Below are 12884 nucleotides of genomic sequence, written 5' to 3'. Positions count from 1 at the left end.
TGAAAATGATCAATTAAGGAAATGTCAACTCTTTTAGGAGAGAAAAACACATTATTCACATTCATTCATTATCATTCACACATTGAGATATTTTGTAAGGGAGAAAACAGAGTTTTCTCTTCTTTAACATTCTGCTTTGTAACAATGGTGATGAGGAGCTAAACTCCCTTTTGTCAAGATTAGAGGTAGTAGCTATTCTCATATGTTTATGTATTCCATTTGATTTATATATATGATAAAGATTGTTGATGTATTGAATACTGTTTTTGCCCTAAGTTGAAAACCAGATTTGAGTAGTTGTCGAGAGAGATTATTTGAGTCTTGACATAAAACATATTTTCAAGTAGTGAATAAGTTGTAGAGATAGATTTATTCATTGCTCTTCTTTGGTATTAAACATTAAAGATTGCTATATTGATAGTTAGGTGGAGAGATCGTCTAAGGATCAATATAGTGATTATCACAATATCATTTAGACATAAATGACTTTGAGAGGATACTTGAACATCATCAATAATCTTGAATCTATATAGTTATCATAAGGAACCATAAACATTTGAAATAGTGAACTCCAATCTTGCCAAGCTTTTATATTTGATCAAAACCATTCTACTATTTTTAGTGACATTTACTCACAAGAAAATTTTTCAAACAAAACAACCTTGTTACTTTCTAAACTTATAACATTTGGATTATAGAAGGGCGGTAATATCAACCAATCTCTGTGGATACGATATAAAATATTTGCCGAAGATATACTTTTCAACAAATTGACGCCGTTGCCGGGGATTGGTGTCGATATTACAAGCATTGCAATAATTCTTTGTTTTAAGTTGTGTTACAATTATTATTATCCCTCTTTTGTTTCACTTGGTTTGTTAGTTTTGTAGATTCTAGTGCATGCGAGGAAAAGCAACCGAGGAGCAACTTCAATTCGATCCTGAAATTGTAAGAACACTTCGGAAGCTCAATAGCAAAACACGAAGAAGAAGGAAACTAGCCGAAGAGAGGAACCGGAGAGAAGAAGCATCTACTTCCGCACTTGTTCCAATCGAAGAAGTGGTTGTAGAGGCTTGTGACAGAAACATGACGGATGACAATCGTACCGAAATGTCCGCTAATAGTCCAAGAAGAAATGCTCAATTTGCCCGTGGAGGAAGAAATACGGAGATGAAGACCGGAATCCTCCAACTTCTCTATGCAAATCCATTCACCGGAATGGATCATGAAGATCCGTATACCCATCTCATCAAATTCTATGAGATTGCGGGTTCTACGGGAATAGACGAAGCGGGTGAAGAAACATTATTCAAGAGGATGTTCCCACACTCCTTAGTGGGAAAGGCAAAAGAGTGGTACCTTGATCAAGAATCAAGAGTGATGACGGATTGGAATTTGTTAGAAGAAAAGTTCTTAGAAAGATACTTCCCTCAATCCCGATTCATGGAAGCCAAAACGGCTATTACGCTATTCACTCAAGGAAGCAACGAATCTTTAAATGAGGCTTGGGAAAGGTTCAAGTCAATGTTGAGAAAATGCAAGGGTCATGGTTTTGATGAGCTCACTCAAATCCATATTTTTCTAAACGGGCTCCAATCAACTCACAAGACACTTCTAGACGCCACCGCGGGTGGTTCGCTTATGTCAAAAACTGCGGAAGAAGCTAAAGTCATTATTGAACGGATGGCACTTAATGATCATCAAGGTCAACATGATCGTAGCCCTTCACAACGTAAACCGGGAGTTCTTGAGTTAAATACCAATGACGCCATTCTTGCTCAAAACAAGCTACTCTCTCAACAAGTGGAGTTGATTACTCAGCAAATGGCCAAGCTTCCACAGCAGATGAAGGAGATTCAAAGTTCTCAAGTTCGACATCAAGTAGCATGTTGCGAGTTATGTCAAGGAGATCATCCTACTGGTTTTTGCCCTCCGCTAGAAGAAGTGAGCTATGTGAACAATCAAAATCAAGGCTATCAAAGGAACAATCAAGGTTACCAACCGTCAAGGTTCAACAATCAAAATTTTCAGCAGCAGAGTCCTTACCAACATCCAAATTCTCAAGGACAGCAGACGCAAGGAGGAAGTTCCAAGCTAGAGGATACTCTTCAACAATTCATGCAAGCTTCCATGGCAAATCAGAAGAGTAACGAAGCAGCAATTAAAAATCTGGAAACTCAAGTAGGCCAACTTGCAAAGCAACTGTCGGAACAAAACGCAGGATCTTCTTTCTCCGCTAACACTCAACCCAACCCAAGGGAGCATTATAAAGCAATTTTTACTAGAAGCGGTAGAGAGTTGACAAGTAAAAAAGGTGAGGAAATTACAGTTGAGAATGATATGGATGTTGTGCTGGAAAATGAGGACGTGGCTTGTGGAAAGGATAAAGTGGCTGAAACTGCTCAGTTCGCGCCGCGAAAACAGCAGAACCAGCAATTGATGGAGGAACAACAGTGTGAAGTTGAAATGAATAAGGAAATCAAACCAAGAAATAAGAAAAAAGGAGACATAGGAGTGAATGTCATTCCAGTTCAACATCTACCATATCCGCACGCACCGTCAAAGAAGGATAATGCTAGACACTATGCACGGTTCATGGACATCTTCAAGCAACTTCAAATCAACATTCCATTTGCTGATGCATTAGAACAAATGCCACGGTATGCCAAGTTCATGAAGGACATTCTTACAAAGAAAAGGAGACACGTGGAAGACGAGACCATACTGCTTGATGCACGGTGTAGTGCTATCATCCAAAAGACTCTACCAAGGAAGGAGTCTGATCCGGGCCAGGTTGTTCTACCGGTAACCATTGGAAGCACATACGTTGGAAATGGTTTGATTGACTTGGGCTCTAGTATAAATTTAATCCCCCTCTCCATTGTGAAAAGATTGGGAAATGTGGAGATCAAATCGACAAGGATGACTCTGCAACTAGCCGACAAGTCCACCACCTCACCATACGGAATTGCTAAAGACATGTTAGTGAAAGTGGACAAATTCTTATTTCCGGTAGACTTCGTAATAGTAGAGATGGATGAGGACCGTGATGTGCCCCTAATTCTTGGAAGACCTTTTATGAAAACAGCCCGGATGATGATTGACGTAGATGATGGACTGATGAAGGTGAGAGTGCAAGACGAAGAGGTGACCTTTAATCTTTTTGAAGCTATGAAGCATCCAAATGACAAGCATGATTCTCTCCGAAATGATGCAATTGAAGAGAAATTCCATGATGGAAAGGGTCGTCACAAGGAGTTTCATGTCGGACAAATGGTATTGCTTTTCAAATCAAGGTTGAAGTTATTCCCTGGTAAGTTGAAGTCAAAATGGTCAGGACCGTTCGTTGTCAAAGAGGTGCGCAATTATGGAGCCATTGTGATCGAGGATCCAAAGTCACAAGAAAGATGGACTGTTAATGGTAAAAGACTCAAAGTCTACCATAGTGACGACGTAAATCATGATGTGGGTGTCGTGTCTCTATTTAAACCGGGCTAATCAGTGGACCGTCGAGCTCTAAACGACATTAAACAAATCGCTTGTTGGGAGGCAGCCCAACGTTGTAAGTCTACATTTTCATTTTTTTCCTGCTGTGTGAGTTTCTGCTGTGTTAAATTTTGAAAAAATTGGGTTCTGTTTTTTACCGTTCGCCTCGCGAACACAGTTCGCCCCGCGAACTGAATTCACAACTTCAGTTCGCGCCGCGAACAAAGTTCGCCCCGCGAACAGTGAATGGCAGAACTAATTTTTTTTGAAATTTCCTTCAGTTCGCCCCGCGAACAAAGTTCGCCCCGCGAACAGTGAATGGCAAAACTAATTTTTTTTGAAATTTCCTTCAGTTCGCCCCGCGAACTGAAAAAAAAAAAACTTTTGTTTTATATCATTTTCGTTTCATTCCTATTTTCACAAACTTAGGAGATTCTTTCAACAATCTCGTTGCTCCACTTCCAAACCTCTAAATTTCAAAACTTCTCCTCTCCATTCCCTTCCTAAGAGGATTTTGTTGATTATGATAAGTGGCCTGAGGGCAGGCCAAAATTTTGGGGGGGGGGGGGTGCAGGAGGTGGTGTAACCCATGGCGATGAGTTGAAGGAAGATTGAAGAGTTTGTTGAACTTTAGAGTTTGGCTTGATAATTGCATGAATACTTTTTGAGATTTAAGTGTGTTACAATCAAATTGGTTTACCAACATTTTTGTTTAATTGTTCTTACTCTTAAGTCAAGCTTAAAGCAACCGAGAAATGATCGCAAAGAAAGAAGCATAGGACACCTCGAGTGGTGATGATAAGAAGTAGTGTCGGTATTTCAAGGTACACTTTATCGCTTTCTAGACTTAACATGAGTAGTTTGATGGTTTGTGCAAATTTCATATCATAAACTCATTGAAATGTATGTCATCTTTGAATCAAAATAGGACTTAACCATTTGTGAGGAAGCTTTCCATTATACACTAAAAAGCGGGAAACCGAGCATTATTTTAACTCATTCTTATCATGCTAAATCATGCATCAATCCATTTTTGTGTAACACAGAGATGAAAATGATAGAGGCATTGTTTGTGAGAAAAACCACTTGACCAAAAAGTTTGAATCAACTAACCTTGTGAGGAATAATCCTTAGTTAAACCCCTTTGAGCTTATTTTAGGATTCATTTGATTGATCATTGTAAAATCAATTGAAAATTGTGGAATAAATGAATCCTAATTTCTTTCGTATCAGTTGAAACCTCAAACCGAGTTGTTTGCAAAATTTTGCCTTTTGCTTATGTCTAAGTAGGGAGCATTATTGAATAAATTTGGTTTTGGAATCTAAAGTTGGGGAGAGTAAAATGAGAAGTGATTAGAAACTTGGAAAAGTGAGTTTCTTAAGAAAGGGTGAAAATTTGAAAAGAAACAAGAAAAAGAAATCACCCTTGAAACCATAGAGCATAAAAAAAAATTTAGAAAAAGAAAAGCAAAGAAAATGCTCATGGTTGTGTGGATTTTAAAAGAAAAAGAAAAAGAAAAAGATAGGGATCAAAGAAAGAGAAATTGTGTAGGGTTGAATATTTGGGAATGCTCCCTTAAGATAGGCAATTTGGTTGAATTCTCTTAATCATATCCTTTCTTGTAACCTAAGCCACATTACAACCTTTGAAAGACCTCTTGATTCACATTTTTCACATAATTTGGTATTTGTTGTGATAACCGCATGATTTGAGTTGTTGTTGATTTAATTGCTTGGATGAGTGAAAGTAACCCTTCATGTTATTCATCATCAATATGATGTGTGTGTAAGTTTGATTCAATTTTGACATATATGGCTTTGAATTCCTTGGAATGATTTTAGCACTCAACCATTTCCCTTATTCATGTTTTGTCTAGAATTGAGATAGGTGAATTGAGAAAATGCCAAACGCTTTTGAACCATTTGAATGTCCTTGGTAAATCCTTGTTTCAATCTTTTGTGTCATTGCTTTGGTTGTAAGGGTGGAAACTTTTGTTTAAGGACAAACAAAATGCTAAGTTGGGGAGAGTTGTTAGGGACCAATTGGTACTACTTTTTATATCATTTTATTGGTTCCTTTTACCAAGTTTTGATGTAATTACACACTTTTATTCTCACTATTTTGTATAAATGCAATTAGGTTTAATTTATTTTGTTTTGAACAGTTATTTCACATATTTGTTAGTTTTGTAGAATTTTTGGATGAGAAAGCTTTGGATTGCAGCATCATAATATGGAAGATTTTGGATGAAGCTTGCAAAGCAAGGAAACTGAGGCAGCTTCAGTTCGCCCCGCGAACAAAGTTCGCCCCGCGAACAAAGTTCGCCCCGCGAACTGAATGACAGTGTCAGTTCGCGCCGCGAGCATAGTTCGCCCCGCGAACCCTGCGAATCCAGCAAGTTGATTTTGGGTCAAAAGTGTTGTTTTGAAGGCCAGCTGGTTTTACCATTTTGGTGTCTGCCTTGGGATAGCTTTTCTGCTTTGGATGAAAATGATCAATTAAGGAAATGTCAACTCTTTTAGGAGAGAAAAACACATTATTCACATTCATTCATTATCATTCACACATTGAGATATTTTGTAAGGGAGAAAACAGAGTTTTCTCTTCTTTAACATTCTGCTTTGTAACAATAGTGATGAGGAGCTAAACTCCCTTTTGTCAAGATTGGAGGTAGTAGCTATTCTCATATGTTTATGTATTCCATTTGATTTATATATATGATAAAGATTGTTGATGTATTGAATACTGTTTTTGCCCTAAGTTGAAAACCAGATTTGAGTAGTTGTCGAGAGAGATTATTTGAGTCTTGACATAAAACAGATTTTCAAGTAGTGAATAAGTTGTAGAGATAGATTTATTCATTGCTCTTCTTTGGTATTAAACATTAAAGATTGCTATATTGATAGTTAGGTGGAGAGATCGTCTAAGGATCAATATAGTGATTATCACAATATCATTTAGACATAAATGACTTTGAGAGGATACTTGAACATCATCAATAATCTTGAATCTATATAGTTATCATAAGGAAGCATAAACATTTGAAATAGTGAACTCCAATCTTGCCAAGCTTTTATATTTGATTAAAACCATTCTACTATTTTTAGTGACATTTACTCACAAGAAAATTTTTCAAACAAAACAACCTTGTTACTTTCTAAACTTATAACATTTGGATTATAGAACGGCGGTAATATCAACCAATCTCTGTGGATACGATATAAAATATTTGCCGAAGATATACTTTTCAACAGTCATCCCCCTTAGGCAGAAAGAATTTAACCTTTCTCATTTTCCTCTAAGTTATTTCCTCGTGGATGATCATTATTTCAGCTTCCTCCCCAGTTGATTATCAGGATGGAACCACTCCCTCTGAGTTATATCCTCATTGGGTTGAGTCTTTGATTGACCTTTTCTTTCTAGATTTTGCCTAGATAGATACCTTGATCCCCCGAGAGTCTGTTACCCAGTAAATGGTAACATTCTTCTCGATTTACGAGTGCTTTACTCTTACCCAATACCCGGTAATAGTAATCTACTTCCTCTTATTTTCCCCAGCGGATCCGTTTTCACGTTTCCTATTAAGTTTATCCTTGATATGTTCATATTAGCCGATGACGGGATATTCTTCCCTTTGAGTCTATCCTTGATATGTTTATCTTAACCGGTGATGGATATTCTCTTTCTGGTATTCTATCCAGTAACTGATAGATGTAATTCCTACTTTTTCCCGACAGTCTATCCTTGATATGTTAATCTTGAATGATGACGAATATTCTCCCCTTTGAGTCTATCCTTGATATATTCACTTTAACCAGTGACATATATTCTCTTTCTTTATGGTCTTCTGCCCAGTAACCGGTAGTTGTAAACCCTATTTGACTTTTCCTCAGTTGGTTATTCTTACCCAGTAACTGGTAATGAATACACCTTTTGTTGCCCTCGGCGAGTCATCCTTGATATGTTTACCCTAACCGGTAACGGATGTCCTCTCTGTCAGATTATGTTATCTCCTTACCCTGTAACCGGTAATGGATAATATACTTCTGTCACTTCTGTCACTCCTGTGTTGAAGTTTCTTCTTCCCCGGTTGAGTTTGAGTGTTTTTCCTCAGTGAAATTGTCGTTTCCTGTTTGGTTCGAGTATTTCAGTTTCGCCCTGATTTACCTGTATCCCCTTTAAATTTTCCCCTTTATCCCCGGCTGAGTCTTTCCATTTATTTATTTTCATGGAATCCCTCATGTCCCCAGCAGTTTTAAGTCATAGCCTGGCTTACGCATAGCTTTTATCCCCAGAGTCTCTGTCTCCCCAGTGAGTTCCCCTCGTGGAATGCATTATGTTCCTGTGGACTTTTAGTCTCTCCGGATTCTTTTCCTTTGTGTCAACATATCCCCCACAGAGATTATTTTTAACATTTATATCATATGCATCATGAGGTCTCTTAGGGACCAAAAGTTGTTTCTATATGTTGTTATTTAAGTCCATTCTACTGAGTCGATATGAAGATTTTAACTTTCACCTCCTCAGCTAGAATGTCCTTAAATAGGGGCAGCTGTAAGACCCGAATTTTGACCCTAAGATCCCTCATGCCATCTCATCATATGCATTAGCATTGGGATCATACTTTGGTATCCTCCTTACCTTCCATTCATTGGGTTTGTGTTGGGAGAGATCGCCAATCACTTTTGATTGTATCATACTTTTTTTCTCCATTATTTTACTAACCAAAATACCAAAAATATGTTAATGTATAGTTTGTTGCTTTTATAGGTAGTATTTGTTGCTTTTATAGTAAGTAGGTATTAGAAAATGTGATTAATACAATCTTATCTCAACATTAGTCTTATCGCTTCTTAACTTTTACTTAATTTAATGAAACAAACTCTTATAATTTTCACTTAAGATTATAGTTTTTGTTGAACGGTATAATATCTCTCAAGTCTATGTAGATATAATAAGAGTCAAATACTTACTTCTATTGAATAGTTGTTATATTGGTACTTCTCCCAACATTCTAGAGTTGGAACATTCTAGAGTTGGAATTCTGGTCATTTAACTCATTCAAGTTTTTCAACTTATAACTAGTGTTAAAAGTAATATTCTATTATTCATTTTTAAGAGATGAAATATCAGTCCGATACTAAACCAAAAAAATTAATTAGTAAAAAATATTAACTTATACTTTTATTTATGTAAAGAAAAATGTGTTCTTGTAAAGTTTTACATTTTATTTCCAATTTATTTAAGTTTCTTCTATCAATTCAAATCAACTTTAAATCTAGAGACTGAATTTAAACCTCACATATTTTTGGTTAGTTGACTATTATGCCCTTACATAAAAAATTTCCATATGTTTAACTTTGATAATGAAAGGAAAAATGAAACATTGACTATATTGGAAGTAGTAGTTAAATAATAAATATAAAAACTTTAGTGTGCATGTAAGGCACATTGATTTGGTTGATTAAAAAAATGGTTAGGTCATTCGTCATGAAATTTCAATTAATGATACACTTTTTGGCCTAAATTACTAACTCAAAACAAACCGTTTGAAAAAAAAATCATTATATTTTGTTTAAATTTTAGAAGATATAAATTGGAACTTGACAAGTCAAAATTGGACTTTATTATGGAAATTGTGACAATGAAATTTGGTTATATATTAACAACAACAAAAATGAAGAAAGAAAATTTGTGTATAAAACAATATACAATAATTGACACTTTCAAAATTCACAAACGCGTTAAGCGTAAGGAAAACGGGATTGTGGAAAATAATTCAGTCACAAGAAGAAACTGTGGTGGTAGAATTGGACCCACAAAGAATAGGTTCTGCCAAACAAGCCTCAAGAGCTTTTTCCAAACTACTCACAACATGGCTCATATTTGGTCTATCTCTCCCTTCTAAACGAACACAATCACAAGCCAAATAACCTACAAAAGCCACACCTTCTATCTCAAATGGTGTTGGTGGTGGCAACTTTGGATCCAAAACCCTATGAATCTCATCTTGAACAATAAAGGGTACCACAAAATCAACCACATTTCTTGGCACTCCATTTTCAATTTTATGTATGGCTTTATAGCCACTTAAAAGTTCTAATAATACAACTCCGAAACTATAGACATCGCTTTTCGTCGTCAAGTGTTGTAGTCTATAGTATTCGGGGTCCATGTAACCGACTGTTCCGGCTCCTAGAAGTGAAAGATGTGACTCTTCATCTTCTGGACCTATTAATGATAATCCAAAATCCGAAACTTTTGCAACCCATTTTGAGTCTAGTAAAATATTTGATGATTTAATGTCACGGTGGATAATCGACGGTGTGGCGTATCTGTGTAAATATTCTATACCTCTAGCCGCGTCTAAGGCGACTTTTATACGGACGCTCCATGACATGATGGTTGAGGTTGGAAACTTGTGAAGATGGTCGTTTAAGCTTCCGTTGTTCATGTATTCGTAAACTAAGATTCTCTCATGTTTGTCTTCGTAGAAACCGAGTAATTTTACCAAGTTTTTGTGGTGGAGTCTCGATAAAGATTCGAGTTCGTTCACAAAGGCGCTGTCTTGGTCTTCTTGTCTTCTCGCGACACCGAAATGTGCACAAGAAGTTGAAGTTGACGACATTTCAGCTCTTTTTATGGCAACTTCGATTCCTTCTTCTTCGAGTTTTCCATGGTACACCGACCCGAAACTTCCTAGGCCAATTTTGTTCTGTTCGGAGAAATTGTTGGTCGCTTGAATTAGTTTTTGAAAGGAAAATTCCTCCAAAAGGGTGCCTCCATTTCCCATACTGATTACATGACTTAACCGCTTCTCAAGAACCGGGATGCCTCGAGGAGGCTCTAATTCGGTTTCGGGATCAGGATCGTCTAATCTTCCCGAGTCATGAACTCTAGATTTGCATCCCAAGTCTTTGCAGTGTCTGTAAAGAAAGCAAGATAAAACCAGCAACAACGAACTACAGCCAACGCATCCGATCACAAGAAACGCCACCATCTTGCTGCTCCAACCACCATTTTTCGACGAATTTCCAACCGTAGATGGAGGATTCCACGGCGGCGATGACAGATACTCAACTAACGGTGGACAAGCTTTACAAATAATGCCCGGCGAGATGCAAAGCTTAGCAGAATCTGATAAAGGCCCGCACGGACATCGACTCTTACAAGGTCCAGGAAGCACATTATCAAACACCTTGATCGCATTTTTCAACTCCTCAAAAACCTCATTCCCCCAACAAAACAAAGAGTAATTAGAAGCTAAAACACCACAAAAAACACTTTTTTTAGCCACAATCGATTCAAAAAAAGCTCCTTTCAATCTCAATGGCATGGTGAAATTATTCAACCCCCAACATTCAACTAATCCATCATACCCAAGTGCACAACTTCTCTTCTCTCCCAAAGCCAATCCAATGAATCTCCCTCTTGGTTTCTCACCAACCACATCACCCCAACATTCCAAACCACCACCACTAGAAATCACACAAACGTGATTCGAACCGGCTTCGATTACCGAATAATTCCCACCGTTCTTCGGTTCATTTCCAACTACTTCTTTGTTACTTCCTCTGCAAGTAACAAAATTCCCTTTTCCATTTTCTACTATCCCACATACAAAATTCTCTCCCACTGCAATACTTGAAAAACTCAAGCTTGGACTGATTGAATTGAAGCTTTTCCATTGCCAACACTCGAGGCGAAAACCGTTTTTCGCTTTCACAAGACCACAAACATGGGAGTTTCCACTATCAACGTCTTCAATGAAGGGTCCATGATAGATTCGTTTAAACGGAACAATAGTGGAGTTTGAATAGTTTGAGAATCTCCAACAACCTAAGATGGAATTTGAAGAGTTTAATGATGGTGCTAATGCATATAGAAAACCATTTCCACCAACAATCTGAGAAAATGGAACATTAGGATTCACTTCAAGGTTAATAATAGTACTAGAAGGAAAAGTAGTACAATTGAGATTTGAATGTTTTTGTTTGTTTTGAGGTTGTTGTAAGACACAAATTAAGGTTTGGTTGGAATTCGAAGAGTCAGAAATTGAAACAGTTGATAGTGTGTTTATGTTAGGAAGAAAAAGAATAAAAGAAAGGAAAAATAAAGAAACAAACAAGAGCTTATAGTGAAAAGCCATGGAAATTATTGTTAAGAGAATTCAAAAATTTCATGGTGTGTGAGAGATTGTGTTTTGAGAAGGGTATTCATAAGATGAGGTTTTTTTCTTATTAATGAGAATCTAAAAGCTAAAAAGTTAATTTTATAAACGCGGTTTCATAATTGAGAAATGGTACTATTATTACTATTAAGTTTTGTTCATTTGTTTGAGGACTTAGGACTAAGACTAAGTCAATATATCTAAATGTAGTCTTACTCGGACTTTTGAGTTAGTCTTCAATATTTAATTCAATGAATAATAATGTTATTTCCAACTCTAAATTAAAATAGAGACACATGAAAAACAATTATTTTCTAATAAAGATACCATTGATGTGAAATATTCACCGTCCAATGACTAATCTCTATTGAGTAATTTGGATCGCCATCTTTATTTTTATAATTTTTGAAATTTTTAATAATAAATCTATTTTTTAAAATATACCTATGTCAATAAATTAATTGTTAATGTATATTACTTTTAAAGTTCATATCAAATTCTATTTTATTTTTAATTATATCTAATTTTTAAATAAAGTTTAGGTCAAATATTTCCTCCAACTCATTAATTTCTAGTTATAACAAATTTGTTTTCTATATTTTTTTCAATATTAAATTTATTCTTTGTCATACAATATTTATCATCAATTCATTTATACAAATAATACAAAATACTAGGACAAAAGTCACACAATTATATAATCAAAAAATCGGATTTGTAATCAGTTAAACTATATCTGTAATCGATTACAGTTGACACAAAATTAAATTCTCTTTTAATGGTAATCGGTTATGTGGTTACGTTAACTGGTTACACCCACGATGCATGTCCAATTTCTTCAGCTCATAAGTGATATTTGTCTTGCTGTAAGCGGTTACACTCATGTGTTAACCGGTTACAACACTTGAATTATAAAAAATATTCTTAACACACCGCCTTAATACAAGTATTTCAAGTCTTTCATGCCCGTGTTCATTTTCAACCTCCTGAACACATCATTTGTGATTCCCTTAGTCAACAAATCAGTCACTTGGTGTTCATTTCTACAATATTTCAATCTTAACCTTCATTTACTAAGAAGTTCTCTCAAGTAGTGAAACTTCATCTCAATGTGCTTCCTCCTCTCATGTGCAATTGAGTTCGTAGCAATATTAGTCGTGGAAACATTGTCAACCATGAGTGTAACAACCTCACCAATCATTGTTGCCTAGCTCCTTCAATAGATTC

At 36.2% G+C, this 12884-nt stretch overlaps 1 protein-coding gene across 2 annotated transcripts; it reads right to left on the bottom strand.

Moving 5' to 3' along the window:
• Positions 1-9083: 9083 nt before the first annotated feature.
• LOC127105010 (serine/threonine-protein kinase-like protein CCR4) lies at positions 9084-11728 on the bottom strand. 2 transcript variants are annotated; one of them, XM_051042164.1, is made up of 2 exons: positions 9842-11728; positions 9084-9718 (listed from the first exon to the last, which is right to left on the bottom strand). In XM_051042164.1, the coding sequence occupies exons 1-2, from the start codon at positions 11634-11636 to the stop codon at positions 9267-9269; spliced, it is 2247 nt and encodes a 748-aa protein (XP_050898121.1). In that variant the 5' UTR covers positions 11637-11728; the 3' UTR covers positions 9084-9266. The 2 variants fall into 2 exon arrangements, with proteins under 2 accessions (XP_050898121.1, XP_050898119.1); XM_051042162.1 differs by having other exon boundaries at positions 9084-11727.
• Positions 11729-12884: the final 1156 nt, after the last annotated feature.

Source organism: Lathyrus oleraceus, chromosome 7, assembly GCF_024323335.1.
Source record: "Lathyrus oleraceus cultivar Zhongwan6 chromosome 7, CAAS_Psat_ZW6_1.0, whole genome shotgun sequence".
Taxonomy (NCBI): Eukaryota; Viridiplantae; Streptophyta; class Magnoliopsida; order Fabales; family Fabaceae; genus Lathyrus; species Lathyrus oleraceus.
The sequence above is the reverse complement of the archived record's forward strand: the minus strand, read 5'-3'. Positions and strand labels throughout refer to the sequence as shown.